Source organism: Anser brachyrhynchus (assembly GCF_964034855.1).
Source record: "Anser brachyrhynchus genome assembly, chromosome: 3".
NCBI classification, from domain to species: Eukaryota; Metazoa; Chordata; class Aves; order Anseriformes; family Anatidae; genus Anser; species Anser brachyrhynchus.
Genome location: NC_137696.1, coordinates 34635854 through 34661416, shown reverse-complemented (window position 1 = coordinate 34661416; position 25563 = coordinate 34635854). Strand labels below are relative to the sequence as shown.

The window sequence follows — 25563 nt, the reverse complement described above, 5'->3', positions numbered from 1 at the left end:
AAACACTTCTATTTATACCTTAGCTTTTGTTAGCCCTGATTTGTCAGAAGCTGGTTCACAACTTTAGTCTAACTATTTTTATATGATGCTACCCTGAAAAGCTTTTTATGGAAAGTGCTTTGTAAGTGGAAACTATATTGTTCACCAGTCTTTCCAGCAAGTAAAGTGTTTTTCAATCAGTCATGCCCAGCATAATAGGATGCATTTCACTTATACAATCAGATGACTTGTTCACCAGAAATATTTGGAGGCCAAGAGGCAAAAGCTACAGCTCACAGTCTTGTTGCAGTTGCACTGCCTTTTTCCAGGGTGACCTCTTGCTCACCCTTTGCCCTCCCAGCCTGTCCTCCTGGGGAAGAGTAGTGGCAGCAGTGCAGGAATCGGAGCAGGGGCTGGCTCCTGAAGCCTTGACCTTGTCACTGAACCTCAGAAAACTTTCTTCGGATGATTCTTCCAGAAGTCGCAGTCCGTGTGCACTCTGTATGTTAAATGGATTCTTTCAATTTAAGACGTTGTAAGCCTGTACTGCCTGTAACTATAAACTCTTCATTTAGTGAGTAAGTCAAAACAGCAATCCAAAAGCTGTCAAAAACTGCATTCTAACGTAGGATCAACTTTACTTCTTGCAATGATGTTTACAGTCTCCTAGGAGTTTTCACAGCAGCGCACAAACAAATGCAGCCCGGGGATTACACTGACTTAGCGCAGTCTAAATACACGGCCATACAGAGATGCCCAGCTCTGACGAAGGCCTTGGAGAATTCCTGCTTTATTTCTATCAGTCCACAACACTGCGGCACTGGATTATGCCGAGGGTGACACCCCTCTGTGTCACATCTGCTCAGTGCTCCTTGTTGCCTGCCCTGGACCCAAACTACAAGTCACTCCACATAACAACAGAGAAATACCCGTCCGCAAAGACATCTCCGTGGGAGCAGGGAAAACCTCTGTCTCCACACAGGAACCATGGGGCTGGGCTTTGATGGTTACTTGTAGAAGCAGGGAAGCATTTCCAGCCTTCGGGATACGTTCAGACGCTCTTGTGCCAAGGGGGTCTATGTCTCAGCTGGGAGAGAATTTCAGATGAAATGCTCAGGGAGCAAAGTACCCCTTGGTAATGGTGGCTGAATCACTTATACGGCATTTTGGGAGGGTCTCTATGATTTCCTTCTCCCTAAAACACTCTATGTTTATCCCTTATGTGATGGAGAACTGTTTATTTCCAGAAATAGTACTGGCTGCTTTTTGATTTTTTTCATTTATTTGCCTGTGCAATACTTTTTTGTTCGATGGGAGGGGCGGGGGGCTTAATATTTTTTCCCCGATTTTTGCTTATGTTTCGCTGGAGAGATATTCTGGCAGACTGAATTAAGACAGTCTTTAAATTAAGCTAACTGCACTGTCTTGAAACTGTCTTGAAATTAAAGTCATTTGACTATCATCAAACGATCTCCCAAGCTTGAGGCCTAACAAGGACCACTACTCCCGTGGTGTCTGGGGTGCCTGGACCCACATGGAAGGGTTTCTGTCTTTGTAGGGAGCCCCACAGACACTGGTGGGGTTCTGTCCAGCTGTGCTCACAGGGCCAGACTCCTAGACCCAAACTTCTTAAGCCTGAAATGCCAGAAATTACAGAGAGCTTTTCCACTAGCACAGTTATTCCTGTATCTGTGCATGGAGTTTTGAGCTAGAACAAAAAGATAAGAAGTCCTCAGAATGGAACTTCTACCTTTTGCAATAAAAAAAAATGCAACAAATGAGCTTGAAACACACCGCAGGGCCCACCTTGTTAGGTTTAACCTAGGCTTCTGCAGCAGCACAGACTGGGAGCACAGCAAAGCTGCTTGTGATGAAGAGAAAGAAGTGCTGGGAGAGGCGCTCTGTGCCTCAGACTTTTAGGGTCTGGATCATGACCGCGTTTCTGCGCTCAGTCCGTGCTCTGGAAGCGGGGCGCTTCTGCAGCCTTGTCAGGAAGACGAGCTCCAACGTGCTGCCTGAAGGCAAAGGAAAACGCAGAGAGCAAGTCCCTGGCAGTGGAGCTGGCCTGGTCCTTTCTTCCTGCCCTCTGCCCTTCCTGTCTGATGTGGTCTGCGCCCCCAGCCCACGGCTCGGGGGATGGTTACGCCCCACCATGCCCCTTCCTCCTGGCCCCGTGCAGAAGGGCTGCGCTCAGCCGCAGCTCCGACACCACGGGAGGGGTAAGCTGACACGTTCTGGGCTGTGTTCGCCGCAGGCTGACAGTGCACCCTTACTCCCGGTGATTCAGACTGCAGCCTCAGAACAGACTGGAGCCGAGTCTGAACGGCTCAGTCCCTACTCATACCTTATCCTGGTCTCACGCTTCCACGCGCTCCCCCACCTCAGGCCTTGCGCTTGTGCAGCCCGGCGGCGAGGCAGAGCAGCTCCCCCGGCCGCCGAGGGCTAGGCTGGCCAGCACTGACCCAGAAACGCTCGTTTCCACCCAGCCCAGCAAGCTGCTGGATTCCCACAGCACGGCCAGGCCAGGGCAAAGGAGAAAGAGGTTAGAAACACTCCTGTCGGCAGCAGCGTGATCTTGGATCAACTCGAGCCAACTGTGAAACCTCACCCTCGGTCAACACGAAGCAATTCATTAACTCAGCCGCGTATCCAAGCCCTAATGCTCTGGCTCCTCGGCCACGCGGGGAAAGCCGCCTGCTCCGCTCCCCCCCGCGCGCTGGGGCTCAGGCTGGAGGGATGAGGAACGATCGCGTTTCCTTTCTGTATCTTTTCCAGCCTGTTCTGGGAAGCTGTGGGAAGGAGCGGTCCCTGCCGTTCTTGCATCGAGGTTGCCGTGCGCTTGCATGGGCACTGCGTGGGTCCTGAACAAGGGCAGCACGGTGTCCAGCCCTCCACAGGCCTTGAGAACTTCGAGGTAACCCAACGGCACCCACTGCAGGCTCTCCGTTGGGAAACATCAAAACCAAAGCACACCACACAACGCTTCGCATCAGCCGTCAGGAATTTTTACCCACTTCCTGACAGATTTCCTGATGGTTCATTAACAGTGATTAATCGGCCTGACCGTTAACCCCCTGCATTCCTGAGAGATTAATCTCGATGCAAGGCCTCCTGCATACATTTTCTTCCCTTTCTGAACCATCCTACTACATTTAGTTATTTGCTGCTTCTAAAAAGATCAGAGGCAAGCATTACAGATGCATGAATTCCCCTGGAAAGTTATCTGGTTTGTGGTGAAGGCTGGAAATAAAACATACAACATTCACAACTCTGCAATTTTTATATGCCATCTAAAAAGCACAGCTGAAAGTAGAGATCTGGTAACATCAGACAGTCCCACTCTGCGTGTTCAAAGCCCCTGTACAGCAGCTGTTTTGGAGGTAGGTAATACTGCTCTCATTTCACATGACGGGAAACGAACTGAAGTCAAGAACAAGAATTTTAGGGACACCCACTTGGACACGTCTGCGGGCTGAACTCGGAGGTCCTGATCAGCACGGACTATAAGAGGAGCCCTGCGATCTACCCATCCTTTGAAAATGAGGCACAGCCCGGGAACCCCAAATGTGAGGCATCCAAAACTAGTAAGTGGACCTCCTTCCTCCCCCGAGTTGCCCAAAGCTCTGCTAGGCTCTCAGTCAGGACCAGAACAGAGCAGCCCCTGCGTCGCTGCTTACAAGAAGAGCACTGCAAGGTGCCTGCGAGGTGATGGCTTTCTCTCAGTGCACGCTGATGAAACCTGGGAGAGAGGACGGGAGAGCTGCCTTGTGCCAGGGAATTGTATTCCGGTATGTCACTCAGCACCGGGAAAGAAAGCTATTCTGTGTCACAAGCCAACTCCAGGAAGCCAACAAAGTGTTCACCCACAGGGAGCACTCTGTCTTCTGAATCATCAAAACAATTCAGTGTGGCGATGCTCGTATAAACTCCTTTCAACTCCAGATAGCATTAATGGGAGGTGACAAAGTTCTTTATTACACAACGGAGTAAGCACACCGAACCAGGATCCTCGGCTCTGCCTTGACAGCAATGGCTCCGTGCTGCTGAACCTGTGAGATTCCCATCAACCAGACAATTCACCACTACTCTGACTCCTACGCACCACAGCGATTTGGATATTTTGGCAAGGACCATTTCTATTCAGGATACACTTCTGTGTAAGTTTCCAGTTTAAGCTTCAGTTAGCTTTTGCCTTGGTGCCTGCTTCTTCCTTGGTCTCACAGCTGAGCTATGATCTGTGACCTCCTTTCATTTGAACTGGAAGTTTGTACCTAACAGAGAAACTCAAAAACAGCAAAGGAAACCCTCCACGAATGTTTTTTTTCTCTTTTTTCTTTTTCTCAAGTACATAGAGGAAGCTTATGACATATAAAACACAGTGCTGCGAAACTCTCCTTACACGACAGCTCAATCCAACTCTCCCCAGCGGCACTCTTGCAAAGAACAGCAGATACAGCAAGACGTGTCAACAACAGGGACACACGCAGACATTGCTGCTGACGGGAAGGAGACGGCCTTTCGGCTGAACGTGCTACCGGAGCTGTCGATACCTTTCCCAAAGTTTGAGCTGGGGTGGAAGCAGAGCCGTGCTGGAAGCTCAGCACTAAATATAGCAGCTCCTCAGGATGGATAAAGGCTGATTCGTACCCCTCCAACTGGTTTGTCAAGCCTCAGCAACACGCGGCTACTCTCCTGCTCTGATCGCAAGCTCCACTTACATCACTTCCTTGAGAAGCACTTCACTCCCTTCATTATTCACACCACACTCGTGCCAACTTGTAATTTCTTCCCAACAAAGCTCACGCTTCGGTGTTAATTCACCAATTTCAGTTAATGAGCAGATGAAACTAGAGCCCAGGCCCTGCCCAGACCACATCACATCACTCTGATAGTACGCTGCAAAGACTGGCAGCGGGTTTCCCCGCTGAGCTCCCCAGCTAGGAGAGAACCAGCCAAATTGTCACCAGCTGTGTCACCCAGTGTCACGTCAGGGGCTGACGGGACCTCGGGACCCCACAATCTAACAGCCAGGTCAGATGGGGGAAATCTCCTTGCTGGGCATTTCACTGGCCACATGAGTGTTTTTTTTTCTCTCAAACTGAGGGAAAATGCCAAAAGTCTCTTAGTGATCCCATGTAATCTGACGAGATGCACTCAGAATGACACAACTGCCATCTCGCCTGGAATTGATCAAAAAAACATTCTTTTTTTGCACAAAAGCTCCATATGCTCGAATGCCTCTTTCAAAACCACAGTATCTAGCCTTTGTTGGCTGGCCACTGCTCCCGCCTACCTCTGAACTACATATCCTGGAAAAAAAAAAACAAACCCAAAACTTCAGGAGTTTTTTTGTCTGAGCTCACTCTCGCATTGTCCTCTTGCCAACTCCCCACATTCTTTTTCCTACCAAGTTTGCCTGAGCTTTTTTGACGAGCTCTCTGGTTGCATCTCCCCTCTGGAAGTTCAGCAAGATGTGACCCACAAGCCAGAACTGCTGCTCTGCTCCCCGCTACCCGTTCTGCTGTCCTTCACGTGCGGGGCACAGGGGCAGAAAACGGGGCTCCCCGCTTGCTCATGGCCTTCAGCAGTAGGTTCCCTGTAAAGGAACCTTTACTGGGTCTTTCCTGTAACATGTGGGTCTTTCCAACAAATGTACTGCCCCCTTAATGGGTTCAGCAACAGAATCTTAGATACCAGGAATGAGGCACAAACTTCCAGAGACTTTCCTTACCTTTTCCCTGTATTTCTGGATCTGTTTCTACTTTCAAAATAATAGAAATAATCCACCTTAGAGCCCTTGTGGCTGGTGACAAGCATTGCTGCCAGAATTTGGGAATCTGCTTTTCTACAGCTGAGTTGTCCTAGAGCAGCTGATTTTATATCTAGTTGTCTATCTACACACAAGAAAACTCAAAACAAAACCCTGAGGGCAGTGACAAAATCATTATGGTCAACTGAAAACTGTCCATTAAGCACATTACCATAGGTTACTGCCATCATTCACCAAAACTTATGTTTTTAGCTTCCTTTCATTTGCCTAGCTGAAGCTATAACATGCATTCTGCCCCCGGGACAGGCTACAAAGGATTGATTCCTTTACCCTTGATAAGAAACAAACCCGGCATTTTCTGTGGTTAGAATTTGCAAAAGCAAGAAGCCCGATTTCCCCATTATTCTCATTTCTCTGTTCTTGTTCTTTTGAAAACCTAATTATGCAATATCACTAATCCAACGCAAACCTTTATGGTTTATGGAGTGACCAAAATTACTTACCAGAGAAAAAAACTGTTGGGGGAAATCAGGTCTTAGGTCAGTATGAACATTGCTGCAATTGGCACTTCTGGGTAACTAAGCAGGCCACGGGCTCTGGAGGCAGGTTTGCCTTCCCTCTCACAACAGTCAGAGCCAATGTGGACAAACTGAGAAGATGAGGAGTTGATGTCCTACAACCAGGATAATACCTGGTTGTGCAGAGAAGAAAAAAAAAAAAAGAAGAAAAGGAGGCATGCGATATTTGTAGTCTAACCATAAATGCAAGAGGTAAAAAACGATGAGTCGTTATGCCAAGAATATGCTGCACTATTACACAGTGGTTCACATTTTCAACTTCCTACGGCACAGGCCAGAAAAAGATACTTGGGAAGGTGACGCTCTGGATGTGCCAGAAGCGCCAGCTCCCAGTAGCTATTTTTAACTGCAGGAATTTAATTAGAAAGGATGGCTGCACACGGTTGGTCTTCCTTCCTCTCCATTCTTTGTGCAGATCAGATAGCCCAGTATGTGCCATTACAATGGACAATGTCTCGTGTGCTGGCGTTGATGGCGCAGTATCTGCGCTGAGCACAGGGTGAACTGCATGTCCAGGACTGAATTTTCCTGAGAACATCCTTTCGGTGGAGACCCCGTGTTGGCTTCACCATAAAGACAAGGAGAGGAGAGCAAATCAAGAAAAGGGATGTGGCACATTCTGCTGCAATGTTTTTGACTTGTTTTACAAGCCATAGCTAGCCCGAGAGAAGCAGTAAAAGATTTCCTAATCAGTTCTCAACCCGTATAAATTATACCACCACTGCTTCATTTATGAAAGCAGCCCAGAAGTGAGATGGCACAAAGACAGCTTCAAGACATTTTGGAATTCAGCTTCCTCAGCCCTCATCAGAATGTAATCTCAGGCCCAAATCTCAGCCCTGATGCTGATTGCTTCTTGCCTTCCGGCCCCCACACCAAATGTTTGGGTTGGTGCATAACTGCTGCCAGTATCCCTACTTTTTCTTTTCCAGACTCACCAGTGGGTTAACCTCCACACTGGAATATTTCTCAATATGACAGCAGTGGAGCCAAAGCACCTGTCCAAAGTATTTTGCCACAACCCCCCTGCAGCCTCCTCAAGAAGCATCCGATGCCAAGCAGCTAGTGTCTACTTTCTCATTTATGTGCACATCTATGATGACATCCAGTTCTAGTAACGAGACAGATGATATCCTGACAACATTTTTTCTCCAGGGCTAATTTCCTTTGAAGAGAAGCACAGACAAGAAGTTACGGTTTTATCAAGGGAAGCAGGTTCGCATGCCACAGCCCAGCCAGTCCCTGTGTGCTTTTGTTCCCCATCTACAAAACCAAGGTAAGAATAGTACTTGACCTTGTGCTGCGAGTACAGAAGTAGCAAACAATGTAAGGTGCTTAGCAACTTTATGTATATGCATACATGCATACTGAACAAATCTGTAGGACACAATGGGACAAGATGTGATGACCTGCTACTGATGGTTTGCTCCTTGGCAGCAAAACCAAGTAATTTTTGGTATCACTACAGTAACTGAGACAGAAATTCAGTTTTACTATGAGGTTTTTGTTGCCTGGCACTCTGCAATCTTAGAAAACTAAATATTGGTTTTAATCTTCTTTTCTAGTCTACATCTTCATTAAGTATCCCCTTGTAATTTAAAGCAATTTGTGGCAAATGCTAATACTGCTTTGGGCCCACTTCTCCCTGTCAGCTGTATCTCTGTTAAATTATGCATTTCCATCTGGAAAGAAAACCATACAGGACTGTAGGCTCTCTTCCACTTAGAGTCAGGAATGGAGAGGGATTTAATTAGATGCTCCGTGGTTGAGAAAAGGACTAGAGCAAAGCCTGGGTGGTCTGTGGAATCTTCCACTGGAAAACAAGGCTGCAAATTGTTCGGTACAAGCCTGCTTCTGTTTGCTCATTTTGTTTACATTGTTTGTACTTACAGATTAAAATAGACAGTTACTAGGCAGATAAACAGTGTTTCCTCCCATGACAATGTTGTGTAGAAGTTCGGCGAGCAGCATGGGACAATACATGTCGGCGCTTCATTTTTGGCTATGGCACCCCAACTCCTTACGTAACTTGAAGCAGAATGATTTTTAGCCGGTGCTTCAAAGCACCTAATTGCTAACATTTCCAGTCCCATCCTTCCTATCTGTAAAATGGGGATAATACAGCCTTCTTCTCTCACTGGGAAAGAGAGAGCATCCAGCTTGCAAAAGTAATAGCTCTCCACCTCTTATTTGGCAGTCAAGGCAGATGGACGCAACACATGCAGTTCCTCTTGTCACCGGATACCTATACACACTTAGGCCACCGACCAAGTCTTCAAAAGCTGAAGTGTGTTTAGAAGGCCTGAATCAGAAGCAGAAAATTGTGATGAGCCAAGCAACTCTCATCTACACTTAACTGTGAGTCAACTCAAATGTAGTGATTTCAGTCATGTGCCCTTTCACAGTTCAGCTGAACTTCAGAAAATAATAGATGCAGCTTTAAATAGATTTACAGTGCAGATTGCTGATTTGAGTGTCTGGCAGATTAATTTATTCCTCATGGTTTTTCTGTTCCAGAATTCAATGGATTCCATATTTGTAAACGAGGGAATGCAGAGGACTAAGTCAGAAAGTGGGCTATGACTGGAACCAGGCTTATTTATTAACCTATTTTGGTTGCACGTTAAAGAAAGGAAGCTATTATGCTGTTGGTTTGTGGGATGCTAATGGGCACTCTGGGCATAATTACACTGTGTTGGTGCGTGAATAAACCCCACTGATAGATAAGTTTTTCACCCGAAAGTAACTTTTTCTCTTTCCTTGAAAAGGGAAGATAAAGAAAAAAGAAAGAAAGAGAAAGACAAAGGAAAATGAAGAGGGAAAAGATGAAAAAGAAAAAAGAATGAGAATAAAAAGAAAAAAGGAAGTAAAAAGAAAAAATAAGAAAAAGGGAAAAAGGGAAAAAGAAGAAAAAAAGAAAAAAGAAGAAAAAAAAAGAAGAAAGAAAAAAAAGACCTTGTCCTGTATGGTCACTTTACTCCTTCATACTACATCTTTGGGTAGGAAGAGGTTAAACACCCAACAACATTTTTCTCTTCTTAGCAAGTTGCAGAACTGTACATCAGACACATTGTCTGCCAAATGCTTCATTTACTACCAGCTGCATTTTTACTTTGTTGAGAGATAGCTGAAATAAAATCACTGTTCTTTGTGCAAACGGCATGCTAAATAATGTATGGCTACAAGATTATTAAATAGCAAAGGCATTTGATAATATTAGAGTCAACCACAAGTCCCACTTCTGCTGATGCACAGAATTTTGAGTAATTAGTCATTGCACGGAGTGTTGTATTTATATCCCCTTGAGCCTCAGACGTTAGGCCACAAAGTCAGGAGACAAAGAATTGCTGTTATTAGGAGGACTGTTTTGGATTTATTTATATTCTAAGGCTTTATTTCAGTGTCCACTTCACTCCTCTGGCTCAGGCTTCCTCCAAACCAGAAGATACAGCTAAGTCAGACAATTTTAGTGTAAACCATATTTTTACAGACAAGACCTCTCAACTTCAAGCAAAAGAACTTCAATGAGTTCGTAAAGCCCCCAAAGAAGCACAAGTGGCCTGAGGTTAAATGACAAGCCTGGGAAAAAGGCCTCCTAGGTTCTGTCCTGATCTCTAACAGACTCCTCATGGTTTACATGCACTACATTAATAGCAGCTCCAATTTATGGATAGATAAATTGGGATACAAAGAAGACAAGTAACTCTTCCAAGGATTTACAGCAAGTCTTTGGCAGAGCCCTGCAACTCTTACTCAGTCCTTTGTTCAAATCGTTAAACCACACTGCCTTCTTTAGACCACAATTACTGCACAGGCCTGAATACTGTGACATATCTAAAATTATATAGCTGTACACTTATATGAGGCTCTTTTAAAATAAAGATTGTATAACATCTTCAGAGTTCAACACAAAGCTGCTCAGTGAGCGCTCTGCTGCTCAAAGGCAGCCTTTTTAATCCTCTTCCATCATAAAAGAGCCAGATTTAATATATTGTAATAAGAAATCAGAGGGAAACTTAATAAGATTTGAACATAAAACATCTGATGACAAATTCACATTGTAGCAATGAGTCTTCCTTTTGGAGAACTGACATGAAAAAATAATCGTAACATTTATGATTATGACAAACAACGTGTATCATCCAGCTCTGAGAATGCTGTACAGAGAAGGACTGTACAGAATGAATTATATGCTCGTGTCAAATTTCAGGCACAACTGAGTAGATTAAACTGTGAATTTTATCACGTCTCATAAATGTGTTCTCTGTTTATAAGCATGTCACCTCAACCTGGATCTCCTCAGCTTTTTGCAGTAGGTTGTGCACCCTCTGTACCTGAAAGGCACAGCCAGACAGGGAAGATGCTGGTAGTACAAGAAATTTCATGGTAGTGCTTAGAAACACTGAGAAGTTAAACATCCCAAGTTCTTCATTTAAGAGACAGCATGGACTTGCTGTGATTGCCAGGGCACCACTGTGAAAAGTGATTCCAAATTTTCATCTAAATATTATGCGCACAAGCGTCTCCATCTGCCTGTACAGAGAATACATCTGTGCCGAAGCCAGATACGCAGATTCCTTATCTTTGGATTGTAAGCATGCAAATGCAGGACTTTTGTGCACACACCTGCATGTGCAGACCTAGAGGCTGAGTAGAAGCCGACGAAGAGATCTTAAGCAGAGCAACTGCACTGTGTTTTTAAAAGACAGGATGGGATGGAAATTACAAAGTCACCCCAACTGGTACAAGCATGTATGGATGTTATTCAGCTTCTTGATCCAAACTGGGATCTGGAGCAAACCAGGGGTTACAAAAAGAAACCCTGGAGTGCTTCCCTCCTCAGAGTGACCTAGTGCTGCAACCTGGAAATGCGGACTGGCAGCAGGCAGCTCGGGCTCGCTGAGTCCAAGAACACCCCACTTCCACTAATGCCTTGCACAGGAGAGATACATCCTGTGCCAACCCTGTGGTTCGAAGCATGAATCCTAGACAGGAGGCCCCCCTTCACCTGCAGGGAGCAATCAGAGAGAAAAGCAAAGCCATGAGCCCCCGGGTGCTGCCCCAGAGAGAGCAGCCCCTGGCCACGCGCTGCCTTACCTCCTGAGGAGGCCCGGCACGGCCGACCCTCTGCAGCCCAGAGGCCGAGAACTCGGGGCTCCAAGATATCCCGAAGGCCTTCCCCAGTCCCACCTGCATGTGCCAGGCCCGAGCCAGGCCTCTGCTCCTCCATGGAGCGTGGCAACCTGGCAGCACCTCGGGGGCTCAGCTCTGTCCGCAGCTGCCACTTGAAGTGCTGAGGCTCGGCAAGATCCCATCGTGCTTTTTTGCTAAGATGGAAGGGAACTAATCTCACTGCTGGCCAAATTCCAGCTTTGGGTAATTACATTCTTCTGACAAATTTTTCTTGGCAGTTTCAATGGAATATAATTAGTAAACGTAAATAGATGTAAATAGTGCTGTAAATTACACTTTGCGTGATTGTCAGAAGCAGAGGGGGATCGCAGGGGCGAAGGGGCAGAAGGAGCGGAGCACCGCTCCCCAACATGGCTGATGAGGCGGCCTTCCCCGCCGGCAGGCTGGGCACGCCTCTGCCGGGACACGGTGCTGAGGGTTACGGTAGCAGCAGATGTCCCGATCCAGGTTCATCGTGTGCTTCATCGCACAGATCATCCGCTTCACCTCCAGTACCATTGTGACCCGACGGTGTTTGGTCATGTCCCACAGCTGTGCCTGCACGCAGCTGCCACGCTCCACCTCAGCTGTGCTTGTGCTCCGGCAGCAAGCTGATGGGGGCATGATATTATTGATTCCCATGAAATGCTTATCAAATTTGTGAATGGTTTGTAAAACCCGCTGCTACCAACTGAAGAAGAAGCGTCATATAAATGGAATTACATAATTATCTTTCAAGGCTATTTTAATGCAGCTTCATGTACCTAATTTCACATAAAGTAGAAATAGCTTCTACCAAAAATACATGCGTATTTTTAACTTCTTGTAGTCAAGTAGATTTTACAGCAACTATATAAAGTAATGAAAATAGATTATAATGTATGCTTTCGGTTTCTTATATTATCTATATATTATTACATGTTATGTGTCAAGTCTCTTACGAATTTAATCTGTTTCAAATACGAATTGATATTGCTAATGGGCTTAATCAAGTATTTCTTTCATACGGAAAATTTGAGGATCATTTTTCAATAATTCACTTATTTTTATTTTTCTTCAAAATTTGCAAATATAAATAGCTAGCAGAAGCCAGTAAAATGAAGGGAAAGTTTATTTTCTTAACAAAAGCTTGTTGCACTATTGAGCTATAACAGGAGAAACAGATGTTTCAGCTTTACAATACCATGTCTTGCAAAACTTCCTTCTAAACGACTATTCGTGCTCTACAAGTTTTGGACTGTGCATGGAGAGCTCTGCTAAGAGTCATGGGAAGCATTGCATACATTAGTAAAGCCCACATTAAGATAATTAGTGCTAAAAAAAATCAACAAGCCTTTTTTTTTTTTCCTTTATAGTATTGATTTAGTGTGGGTGAGAAATGCCAGATTTTCGATCTCGAAGATTCATGTTCCACCACAGAGCGGGAGATGGCGCCAGCTTTTCCCAGTGTTCTGCCAATAAACTCTTAGATTAACCATCTCACGGGCTAGGAGGAATATTCGAGCTCTATGGTCTATTGGCCCTTAGTCTCTCTGACAAACCTATGAACACAGAAAATGGGACGCACACTACCTGGGACAAGGAGCTCAAATTCTTTATCTTTGGGTCTGTACCTACCTAAATATTTTCTCACAAAAAAATTTCAAAATTTCTGTTAACAAAATGATCAGGACTGAAGCTGTGCTGCAGAGACGACTCTGTCAGTGGCAGTATCTATGGGAAACTTTCTACAGTAGAATAGGCCTTTGTGGTTCATTTTGTGTCTTATATATATATCCTCTAAATTGCAAACTCCATTTTAATGCATACTGTTTTCATAAGGGTTCTGTAACCTTTTGCAAATCCTATGATGGCTTTCGTACATCATTTAACTCCTTGTCTGACAGTAACTTTACCTCCAGCAGATCCAAGCAATGCCAATATGGATACGGACATATAATCAGATGTGATTGCATTATGGCTGCTTAAAAAATTACTGCCTGATCCCTCAAGATGCTGAAGGCAGGGCTGTTTAAGGTAGCAAATTTTGTTTTGGGCTAAATGGTGGGCTAAGAGCATGTGCATGACCAGCTCTGACTACTCTTTAGATGGGTATTTACTTGCTACCTTACAGCTTGAGCTTATTCCCCGGGGAAAGGATCCACTGCAGACATGCACATGAGAAGAGCAATGTGTCCTACTAGAACTTTTAGTATTTATTTTAGTTATAGAGCTATCCAGGTTAGTTGAGGATGACATTGTTTTGTTTGTTATTCAGAAGGGCTGCTTTAAAACCACTTGCTTTCAGGCAAAGCGATAATCAGTCTAAGCAGTGTAAGACTTTTATAATGGAAGGCCAACACATCTTTTTTCATTCAGTCTGCAAGAGTAAACTGAGCACAGCTGTTTTACTGAAAACAACCCACTGGTATTTAAGTAGATTAACAAAATTAACTGTGAAAATCTTCTGCTATATGAAAGCCAATAACCTGTTGGCCACAAGGAGGCAGGGCAAGGATTCAGTAAACTCAAAGAAATTACTTTTACTTAAAAAAAAAAAAAAAGAGAGAGAGAGAGAAAAAAAAAAAGAGCATTAAATTAGTTCAGTCATGAAACTCTGAACTGCTAGGCAAGATAAAAAGCACTTTTCAGCCACAGTGTGTGGTTTCAGTATTGCTGTTTTAATCCAACAGCAGCAAATATCTTAAGATATCAAACAATAGTTGATCTGGCAGTAATTTTCTGCTTCTTTTGAAGAAGCAGATCACACATGCTTTTTCTTCATCACTTCTGTGTGATGTACACTAAAAAGAAAGACTCATACACTGAGCTTTGACAGGGTGGATTTACCAACTCCGAGCAAGAAGCCATACGGCCAAGTTTGCAAGGTGTTGCTCCCAAGCCAATAAATCCTGCTTCTTAGCAGGCATCAAGGCAGGTTTGGGAGCTCTGCCTTTCACTCTCTTGGCATGTCTATTTCTGGGCCAAAAGCAGCCAGAGGCGGGTAGGTGTTTGTAGTCCCCTACAAAGTAAGTGCCTTATGTGCAGTACAGTACGGTGATGCCTCCCTTAACCAGAACTTTAGTACATTCCAAAATCAGCACTAACTCAAGTTCAGACTTCTAGAAGACAAAAGGGGCAAAGGAGGAGAGTAAAGCCACAGTATCCCTGTTTCAGAGTTAAATTGAAAAGGATTAAATTTAACAGTGAAGCAAAACCTTCCACAGTATCAACACATCACAGTCCAAATCTATCAGTGACTTCCTGTTTGAGAAGAGACTTTACTCCTAGCTCTGCCACTGCGCTACCAAGATAGGTGATTTCAGTCCCCTATGCCTCTTGCCTCTGTTTCCTCATCTTTTAAGCTGTTGCTTTCCTCCTTTGCAAAGCAGTATGAGGTCCATGGATAAAAAAACATGCTACAAGAACTAGTTATTATTAATGCAATTCAGATATGGAATGCACCAGATGGTAAAATCTCCAGGATTTTAATGAACTATTGTAACAGAACATATGTAATATGACGTTATTGTAACAGGCATTTAAATGTATAGTTAGTACATACAACGTGACCTGCTCTGCTCTCAGTAACTCCACTGGAATTATTTTGGATTTATGTCAGATAATACTAGGAACACAAAATAGCCCCATATGTGCAATGTGGTAAGGTTTTCATAGCAATACAATCTTAACTATTGCCTATCCTGTTCTTCCTTTTTGCTGGGGATACCCTAATGGCAAATAATAAAATGTCTCTGAGCAAGTATTCCTTACCTACCACCATAAAATAGTTAAGTCGTGAAGCAGCAAGAACTGTTTGGTTTTATACTATATTCTGTAAAAATTATGTCTTTGATGCACCTTATGCTAGATTGGTAAGTAATTCATGCTTGTGTCAGAAGAGCCAAACATTCGGTTTCAGGCTGCGAGGGCAGTAATATCTCCTTTCTCCCACAACACTAGAGTTCTGGACATCATGAATTATATGACTGGGCAAAGGTGAAAAAACAGGACTGCAGTTCAAGCCACTGGCATCACACATTACAGTCAGAGACAGGTACTGACTTCAGTAAAGAGGAACATGGAGATACTATCAGTATGTATAATAATTCTAGCACATCTACAATACAGACTATAAAATTCAAGTGAACTGACATTTAATATATGAGAGGCTGGAAGCAAGATATCAATTTCACATCATAAATTAGCCTTTGTACTAGTGCCCAAAGATTTGGCTGATTACTCATTGCTTTCCCTTAGTGCTTAAGCAGTCTTTTCCAAAGCAAGACAGTTAAACCACAAAAACGTACCGTAGTGTCCACAGCTCTGACCTTCCCAGCAGGAACGTGCTTTGGAATGGGTTCTTCTACTGATATCATCACGCAGCCTTCTGCTCCAAGAGTAACAATTACGAGCTTACACCCTCTTTCTAACAGCATGCGTCCCACCTTTCCAGCATCTTCAAGGTTGCCAACTGGGATGCCCGTTAAAATTTCTGCCTGGAAAATAACCCACGCAAACGAAAATCATAATGTGACAGCATTCATTTTTGGACAACAGTTGCATCTGAAAACAGTATTTAATATCATTTAAAAAATGTGTATTATGGGATGATCAAGAAACTACTTCCTACGCTGATATTCAGCTATGTCATGCTCCTTGTTTGAAATCAGCGTGTACTTCAGGCACAGCAGACTAACGGAGAGCAGCCTAGGCAGAGACGCAGGAGGCATGGGTTCTGTTCCAGCTTCTACGACTTGCCTGGCATGCTACTTTGAATAAATCACATTTCTCCCACGTGCCTCAGTTTCTTCATCTGTGAAATGGACACAATGACATAGCCTTAGCAAAAGCATTTTGCTGTCTAATGTGAAAAATGCTACATGGCAACTCAGTCACTATTCTTGGGGGATATTTATCGCTAAATGAGAAACCTTTTTTAAATTCTCAGGGTTCAGCTAGTGAGAAATCACTAGGGAAAATCTCTTCAAGGAAAAAAACAAAATTGCTCAACTTTGACCACTGTGTTTACTTTAGTATGTATTTTTAGATAAGAATACCTAAAAGTTATCTGAAGTTCTCTTTAGGCAAAGGCCCATTACAAGATTATTATATATTTGTGTTATGGACATGTCCATAGGCCTCTGTCAGGGCTGAGATGCTTTTGTGTTGGCTCTGTACAAACACAGATAAACTCTTTGTCTAACAGATGGTGACCTTAAGTCAACTTCTCCCAGTTGGCTCTTAAAATCAACCTCTTCTAGTTCCACCCAACTAAGAGCAAAATTTCCCAAAAATCTGCAGTGAAGACTCCAGAATGAAAGATCCTTTTCTTCACCTCATACATTTTCTCGATGGCATCCCATTTTCCAATGTCATGTACTACTTCTTCTTGAAGAGGGTGAAGGGAGGAGGACAAGAATGGAACAGGAAGAAAGGAAGAAAAAATACAGTGAGTTTTATCTGAAACACTCTAGCAGGCAGTATTCCTTCTGACTACTAGAGTATGCCTTCAATTTTAAGTAAACTGGCACATCATATATTGCTGTCTTTACTAAATCTTATGCTGCTTGCCTGAGAAGAGGGAAGTCCTATTTTATCTTGCACTACAAGGCTGCTGGATCCTGAGAAATGGAGTCTGAAGTATTTTCAGATAATCGCCTATTAACTGGGCATAACTTCCACAGTCTTGGGCCTTATTTTCAGTGGACAACTTTGGAACCTTTTCACCAGCTCCGTGTCCTGACCTTGCTGCGTGGACAGCTCAGCTTCCCGTGAAGCAGCTGCTGGCATACTTCAAGCTACCTTGCTCTGCGTTACAGAAGCTTGAAATCAGTGCACATATTTCTTGCCCAAACGGACTAGAAACCGTGGAGGTTGAACAACTGCCCCCTGATGTACAGGCCATGCCTGTCATGTAAGGGGAGGCCGGGCAGACAGCTGGGGACAGGAACTACTACAGCCATCCCAAGCAAGCCGCCCCCAGTTGTGAGTCAGAGGCCTCACAGCTTGCCACTGTCATTTCCTGTGTTTCAGTCTGACCCAGAACAGAGAAGCCACCCTTAGGCTCTGAAGGGCCAGCGTATGCCAATACGCGGCTAAGGCTTTATATTATCATTAACAGAGTGCTCACTGGTTTTAATTTTCAAACTTAGAGGATCAAGCCCCGCAGTCCCTACTGGGAAAAACACACGGTCGTTTTCGGGAGCTGTCGGTTTGATAGCTCCAAGGCAGAACGCGCTGTGGCGGGACTTGGTGGGTAAACTCATGCTGCAGGGTCAAGGTGTGGTAACACGTATGCACAATTTAAAACTACTTCTTTTAAACCACACTGATCCCAGGCAAGAATACAATAAGCTTTAGATTATGAGAAGGGAACTAAACGTACCCCATTTTCTCCTTGGCATGTCACCACACTGCTCAAATTCTCTCGCAGTAGGAACTGTTTTGGCAAATTAAATCTATTTAAGTTTTTAAAAGGGTATAAAAGTATTTTCACATAAGAGAATTTGTTTCAAAAAACATCTCACCCAAGTTTTTGAATAAATCTTCCTGCAAGGTTTGCAAGGAAACAGTACACTAATAATGGCTTTGGAAGGACTAGATAATAAATGGTATTAATATACATATACTCTATTCTAATATCTAAGTGTCTAAAACATCTGTGTCTTTTTTTGAATTTTAAGATCTCTGGAGCAAGAACAATGTGTTCCTGTATTCATAACACCTAGCACAAGAATAAAAAGGCATTAACAAAGTGCTCACGCAAATCCTTGGATGAAACTGGCCAAATGAATTTCTAATGTACTTCATGATGGGCAGTAATTCCAAACTTTCTACACAGGTTGCAAAGTCTTCAGGAAAAAAAGTGAATTTGGTTATGGAAAAGAAATAGTCAATCTAATTTGGGTTTACTTAGCTGGTATTTACACTTCTCTACGCTCGTGAGCAAGATAAATGAAGTACTTAAATATAATATTCTTCCTAATGAAACACACATTCTGTCTGCTTAGTAGTAATGTTGTACCCTCTTTGTGACAGCTGTGTCCCAAGCCAACAGGATTTTTTGGCTGTGTAGTGAAAGGGTTGTTTTGGGGCTGACACGTGAAAGGTTTTGCAGAAATCTTTCTGTCTTTATCCTGCTTATACCAATAAAAAAACTATTTTGAACCAGACAGAGTCTGTATAAAAGTAGATCTTCAACTGCTTGAAACCATTATCATCTAACTCATCTACAGCAGGATGGTAAAACTAAAAAACACTGGAACAAGCTGGAAGAACCATAAAAGCAGCAGAAGCCAGACAGATTCTGTGCCAATAATTAGAGATTGCGGTAAATGTCAACTGATGTTAAATACTGTGGTGAGCTTTTAAGTTCCTCCCTTCAGTAGAATCTTATTTAAAAAACAAACAAACTGTGGTACAATTGAAGGAAATAACTAATAGTTATGTAAAGAAAAAAATTAAATAACAATACTAAAAGCTCAGTGTGGACATTTGCCATAGTACTGTACAAAAGAACAGCAAATTAAGAAATTTATTTTCTCTGTAGCTAGTCTCACAAAACTCCTCAGTTAAATGGCCCTACTAAAGCAAGAGGACATTCCACAAACCTGCTGTCAGGAAAAAAAAAAAAACTATGACAGATATTACATAGTTAATCTACAGAGAGTTTTCTTAATTTTGTTTACACAAGTAGTAGAAAAATTTAACTGAAGCTTTTACATTTAACTGTTACAAAGGTTCCTGGCCATACTCCTCATTATTCTTCATTAACTCTCCTTGTCTCTTTGGGCTGTAGAGTCTAGTCACAGTAAGCTGACACAAACCAGCACTGCTACAGAAAAAAATGGTCCTGCTTTCCTTTCCACTCCTGTCCACACGGCCCATTCTCTTCTGCCAGCACAGCTATTTGTGTGGCCAGGAAATAAAGTGGATTGCAAGGCAGAACCGTGTTAAAATTAACCCCAAAGTAAAATAAGATAAAATAAAACAATTGACTCCTTTCAACGGCAGCACTAGTTTACACTGGTTAAAAGTGATAATGAAACTATGATATGAACCTCTGCCAAGTGTTCCTAACAGTGGTGCATTTGGGGCCACCTGTGGCTTACACAGCCGCTTTCAGGGAGAAGTGCCGGATCTTCCACTTAGCGTTTGTGAGACCAAATCTTTAGCACAGTCTAGTTTTGGGATCCCTGGCAGAAGACAGACACTGACATACTACAGCAAATCCAGTGGGAGGCCAGCAAGAGAGTCGGGGGCCAGCACACAGGACATATGAGAAGAGGCTGGGAGACGTGGGTCTGTTCAGCCTCAAGAACCTACAGCGAAGGGGAGGTCTAATTGCTGGCTACAACTATTTAATGGGTGGAAATAGAGAAGAGGAAGCCACCCTTCTTGAAGCTGCAAAGGGGTAAGACTAGACACAAGTGGCACAAGCGGGAAATTCCAGTATTAGGGAAAACTTCCTCACCACCAGGGTGATGCAGTACTAGAGCAGGTGCCCGTAATGGGTCATAGGTTCCCCATCCTTGGTGATTCAAAACTTGACTGGACAAAGCCCTGCTTCACCAGTGTGCTGGACTAGAGATCTCCAGAGGTCTGTTCTGACCTTCTATGATCCTCTGATCCTTTATATGTATTAGATGGCAAGAAATGTTAATTCTCTGGGGAGCAGTCTGTCTTTTTCTTTAGTGTCCACATAGCACCTAGCACAATACAACTTTGCAAACATTGCCAGGTACTACTGGAACAGAAACAAATAATAATAGGGAAACTGCCACTTTTTAAAGCTTGCTTATCTAAAACTACATACAACAATTTAAAGTATTTTTAATTTTTAGTATTTAAACACCGTAAGCCAGTTGGCTTCAAGCTTGGCTTGTACCTTAAGAGATTTCTTTGAGAATGCCAGAACAAGAACTTGATCTCATTTATTCTAACACACGAAGAGTCCCAACGAAGTAGTGAGACAGATTTGGTGTGTAAGCAAGATCAGGCCACAAGCCAAGCTAATTCCAGTTGTTTCAAATTACAATTTTTTTACATACATACATGCCAAAAAACTTATGCTAGAATAATTAAAAACTGATTGAAATGAATTGGCTTGAAGCTATTCCCTCCCCTCCCAAAAGTAACATCTTTCATTTTACACTAAATATGGGAAATTTCATACTTTCCAGAAACTGATAAAATAGGGTTTAGAACAAAGTTGGAATTCAAATTAAAATATACTATGAATTACTAGCAACTTCTGTGTAATGAAGAAATAGTAGCTTTCCCTTACTTACAACAGAAAAGGCAAATTCATGAAATGTTCTGAAATAATTTAATTCTAAAGGACCTATTTTTGTTTTGACTAGTAGAGATATCAATTATTATTTTCTTAATAAAGACTATCCCTATTATTAACCCCTCTATATTAATAAGCAGTATTTTAAATGTCCTAAACTGATACAGTTTTATAAGCTTGATATTCTCTGGCCCTTGTAGAAGTCAGTGCTGTCTACTGATTTTGGATATATTAACAAGAATTCCCACTATTAATATTTCTTCCAGAAATTATTTAATCTCAACTAATAGACAACAGCACTTAAAAAGAAACAATAGGATCCTATCTATTCTTTTGTATTATTTTTATGTATCTTGCAGTTTCATTTAACAAAATTTGCAATGAATTTATATTTAGATGTACTGCTTTCTACCATCAAAACACCAAAGTATTCTGTTAGCATTTAATTAAATCTTTGCTAGGCCTTTCTTATTTAGATCAGAAGTCTGATACCCATTTTACATTAGGAAGAAAACAGTTCCCAGTGTTGCATTCAAAATAGCTCGACACACTAAATCATTTGCTGCAACCATTTAGGAGTTTTCCTTCTCCTGAAGGGCTCTTTCGTATTCTTTGAACGGAGAAGCAGCTGTTCTTCAAAACATTTAGGACCAAATTCAAATTGCTGACATGCAATATATTTTGGTTCCTAACCTGCAGGGCTATGTAATTGCACGCACACACTAAAAAAGAAAAACAACACATGAACTGTATTGACATTGTGGTTGTGCCTAGAGCCATACTACAGCAAGGAAGCACACAAATACATGGGAAAAAATTGTAAGTACTCTGAAGAGCTCATCTTGTACAGGGTTGTCTCTTTTTCAACATTTATAGATGACTGAGAAGAACAACCATTGGTTTTCACTTAGATGACATTGGATACATTTATTTTTCATTAGAAGAATTAAGGGAATGGAGAACTAGCACATTCCTGCACAAACCTCAGGGATTAGGCTGTGCTGCATCTGGGAATTAACAAACTAGTCTCAACAAGCTTGATCTTTCTGGGAAAAGATAAAACTGAACTACAGGCTAAGCAAAGAAAGAACTGATAACCTTGCAAGATTTGTTCTGAGTTTTTGTGTTCCTGAACCACATAAAAAGAAAGTAGTGTCAGACATAAAAAAAAAAATATTATTGCAACAAGCAAGAGTGAAAAGAACAGCTTGTGAAGAGCCTTCTAGACAAACTAATGGTAGATAATTCACTGATAGTATAATTTTGTTTGCTTCTCTGTAGCACATAAATCCATAAGAACAAGCTGTGCTGTTACACCAGATACTGCATGAGATTTCATTAAATCCTAAAGCATTTAATGAAGAACAGAGTACAAAGCGTGATGCATTTGATACTTACATGTTTGGGACCTGAAATCCCATGATTGTCTGAAAGTGTAGCTGGCATTTTTAAACTTTTATTCTGTGACAAAGGCATTGCAGATTAAAGCTGCTGACCTTTGTGGAAGTAGACAACAGAAATTTCTGACTCAGTAATAATTCAGCTAATCACAAGGACTATCCCCTTTTACTCATCTTTAGCAACACAAACGTTCCACACAGTCTATGAAATGTCTTAAGCTGAATGGCTAGCTTTCTGTTCTACAGCTAACATAATCTTCTGTTACAAACATATCATTCACTTGATATCCACAAAGTACAGGGCGTAATCATTTAAAGGTATTTCTTGATGAACAAGAAAGATAGGGGCATTTAGATAAAAATATATGATAAATACTTGTAAATTTAACTGCATAAGAAAGCCATACCAAGCAACAATAAGAATCAGTGTAAATTTAATCTTGTCTTAGCACGTATGTCTGTGTTATAAAAGAATGCTTTAGAAACAGCTGACCAGAATAGCTCTAAAGAGTTCATCTTTAAACCTGAGAAAATTAAGAGCTATTTATAGGGCTTACTAAAGATGAAGTAGAAATAAGCTATTTGTTTTCTGATAGTACCTAAAAATACCAAATAGAAAAAAGGCATCCAAAAGGGGTAAGGCTCAAACATAACTAGGGCTTTTGGCTAGAAGGAAATTATTTGAGACTTAGAGAGGGACAATGGAGCTGGAACCAAGAATCGCAGGAGAGCAGTTGTAAGCAGTACATTTGATAAATTTGGCCACAGAGAATCGAAACCAAATCAAAACAAAAACAGACACCAAATCTACAAAATAAGAAGGGCCACAGTAGGTCAGAGCAAAGGTCTATCTTATCCAGCTCCTCTTTTTTGACTGACTGCTAGCAGATACTGAGGGAAAGAAGAAAATAAAGGTATAACAATCTTTTCCCAGTACATGTTCTGGACCATTAAACTATTAGTTACTTCTTGATTTAAGAAGATGAAGGAAATGCAGATGTAATTGGCTGAATGGATAAAATTAATATATTTTGAAAGAAAAATCAACATTTTTTTAAGATTTGTGCGATTAACTTATTGCTTTTAAATGCCATGTAGAGATGTGACTAGTAACCTTTATTTGGGTATGTAAACATTTATCTCTATATAAAACTTCTCAAGTGCATACATTACAGTGATTTGAAATTAAAGAAAGTCATGAAAGAAAACAGAAAACAGATGGCACATGAATATATAACAATTACTAAAAGAAAAAAAAATCAATCTTGTGACATAAGAAAAACAAATGCTTCATTTTTCCTCTATTCTCAGCAAAAAGAGAGGAAAAATGGCGAAAGTTCATCCCTGAACATCAATTCAATAATAAATCAGACATGGAGAGGATGAAGTCAAACGTAATTGATTATTAAAAGTCATGGTAATGTAATTGATTTCATTGCAAAATTTGAAAAGGTTACTGTTAAAAGCAAAGGTAAATGTGCAATTATGTGCAATTCTGTGTTCTCAGAATATGTTGTAGAAGTCCCACAACCGGTCTGCGCTCCTGTGATATGGCTGGCAAGAACTTCCATAGGTCTACCATTTCCATAAATTCAGGAGAGATAAGCCTCCTCAACAGTAGAGAGCATCTTTCTGTACCTGCCTGTGCACAAAGTGATCCCAGACATCTTCAAATGGTAATTACTTTTTAAAAGAAAATAGCAGAAAAGAATGCAAACTGTACCCCCAGCTCTGCAGGTGGGTACAAAGGTGGATGAGTGAGCAGGGATCTATTATAATTATACACCTGTATTTCTTGTTCTCCAAATAGAAGTAATTTTCTTTTCTCCATGTGGTGGTAATAATACACACTGGCTCCAGCAAGCTAAACTTTACAAAGAATGTCTCTTTCAAGACTGTCCTCTAGCAATAACAAAGGGAAAACTTTAACATGTGTGTTGCAAAGAGCAATGAGAGAAAAGTCAGGAATAGACGAGTAATGAAAAACAAAGTTTTGTTTCTAACATATGGGGGTAAGTTTTCTCAGGGGAAAAAAAAAAGTAACTAGTGACATTATGAAAAAAGCAAACAACGAATGACATTTACTAAATCGGTGGGAGAGTATGGGTGTTCTCAGCCCCAAATGTGTGCCATAGCACCATTTAGCCAATGCAGGGGCATAGTCCAGGCATAAGTGTTTTCTGAAAGCTTGAAGAAAACACCATATGGGTGTCCTGAAAAAGAATAAATACTTTGCCTTATCATTCTTACCATCACATATAATTGAATTCCGATGGCGGTTAGCGTCTAAGCCACAACTGTTATTGCTACCAGTTATACTGGAAACTTTGCCTTCCAGAGACCTGAGACCACAGCATCTCCCACCTTGCAGGAAAACAGCTATTCTGCTAATTCCTGAACACTCTGGGGTATCTGAAATTGGAGACACGTACTGAACTGTTCAGAATAAAAATCAGATGTCAATTTGGGTTACTTAAGCGCTTAAATGCTAGAAGACTCATGAACTGAGGACTTCTGATATGGTTTGAAATGGGTTCTAATGAAAACTTCAAAAGAGGGTAACTGAGCCTTGAAGAGCTTATTCTGACAGACATTGTCATCAGACAAAAAACAAAACAAAACAAAACAAAAAAACAACAAATAAAAACACACACAGAGAAAACAGGGCCACACTTTTCTCTTAGCTCTGCCCCCTCCTCCCCACCCACAGGTATCATGCTTATTGCAGAAATCATGTTTGCTGGAGATAACTTTAAATATGATCAGTGCATGGCTTCTATCTACTATGTTGCTTCTCACACATTCCTGTTTATATAAAGAGAGAGTGAGAGGAAGGAACACAGCATGCATAATGCTAATAAATAGGAAATTCAAACGAAGGCCTTATGAGCAGAGCTTAATTTGTCTCTTGTGACAAAAATAATTTGCTTTGGGAGAAATAACACACTTGAATTAGAGAAGAGAGGGAAAGGAGGGAAAAAAGAGAAGAGAAAACATTCAGTTGAAGGGCCAGAGAAACAGATTCACTGCAAACAGATCTGACAGAAAGAGGCATACGAAGCTGCTATTTACCATAAAGTGCAGCATGCGTGCATCACCTCCTGGCAAGCGAGTTTAAAACTGTCAGAACACTATGGCTAGCGCATTCCTGCTAATCATATCAAGGGACCGCAGAACAAGGACAAGGATCTATTTTAATATTTACCACTCAGTACTAGCGTTTTAGAAGTGTCCTTTTATGGGTTTGTTTTACTCATCTACTTGTAAGGAAGGCCAGATACAACTTTCCCGCTGGAAATGATTAATTTAATTTTGAGTGCAATCTAAAGGAATACTCCTTTTTGTTCGCTATGTCGGGGATTAAACTTGTCACCTCTAGAAGGTCTATGG

General features: G+C 41.9%; 1 protein-coding gene across 3 annotated transcripts in view; it reads right to left on the bottom strand.

Annotated features, from left to right (window-relative positions):
- Window positions 1-25563, bottom strand: part of RBKS (ribokinase) — a 67920-nt gene that overhangs the window by 4409 nt on the left and 37948 nt on the right. For all 3 annotated transcript variants that reach the window (XM_080586415.1, XM_080586414.1, XM_080586416.1), the window contains one exon: window positions 15789-15977. In XM_080586415.1, the coding sequence (XP_080442541.1) occupies window positions 15789-15977 (189 nt within the window). The remainder of the gene's footprint in view (window positions 1-15788; window positions 15978-25563) is intronic.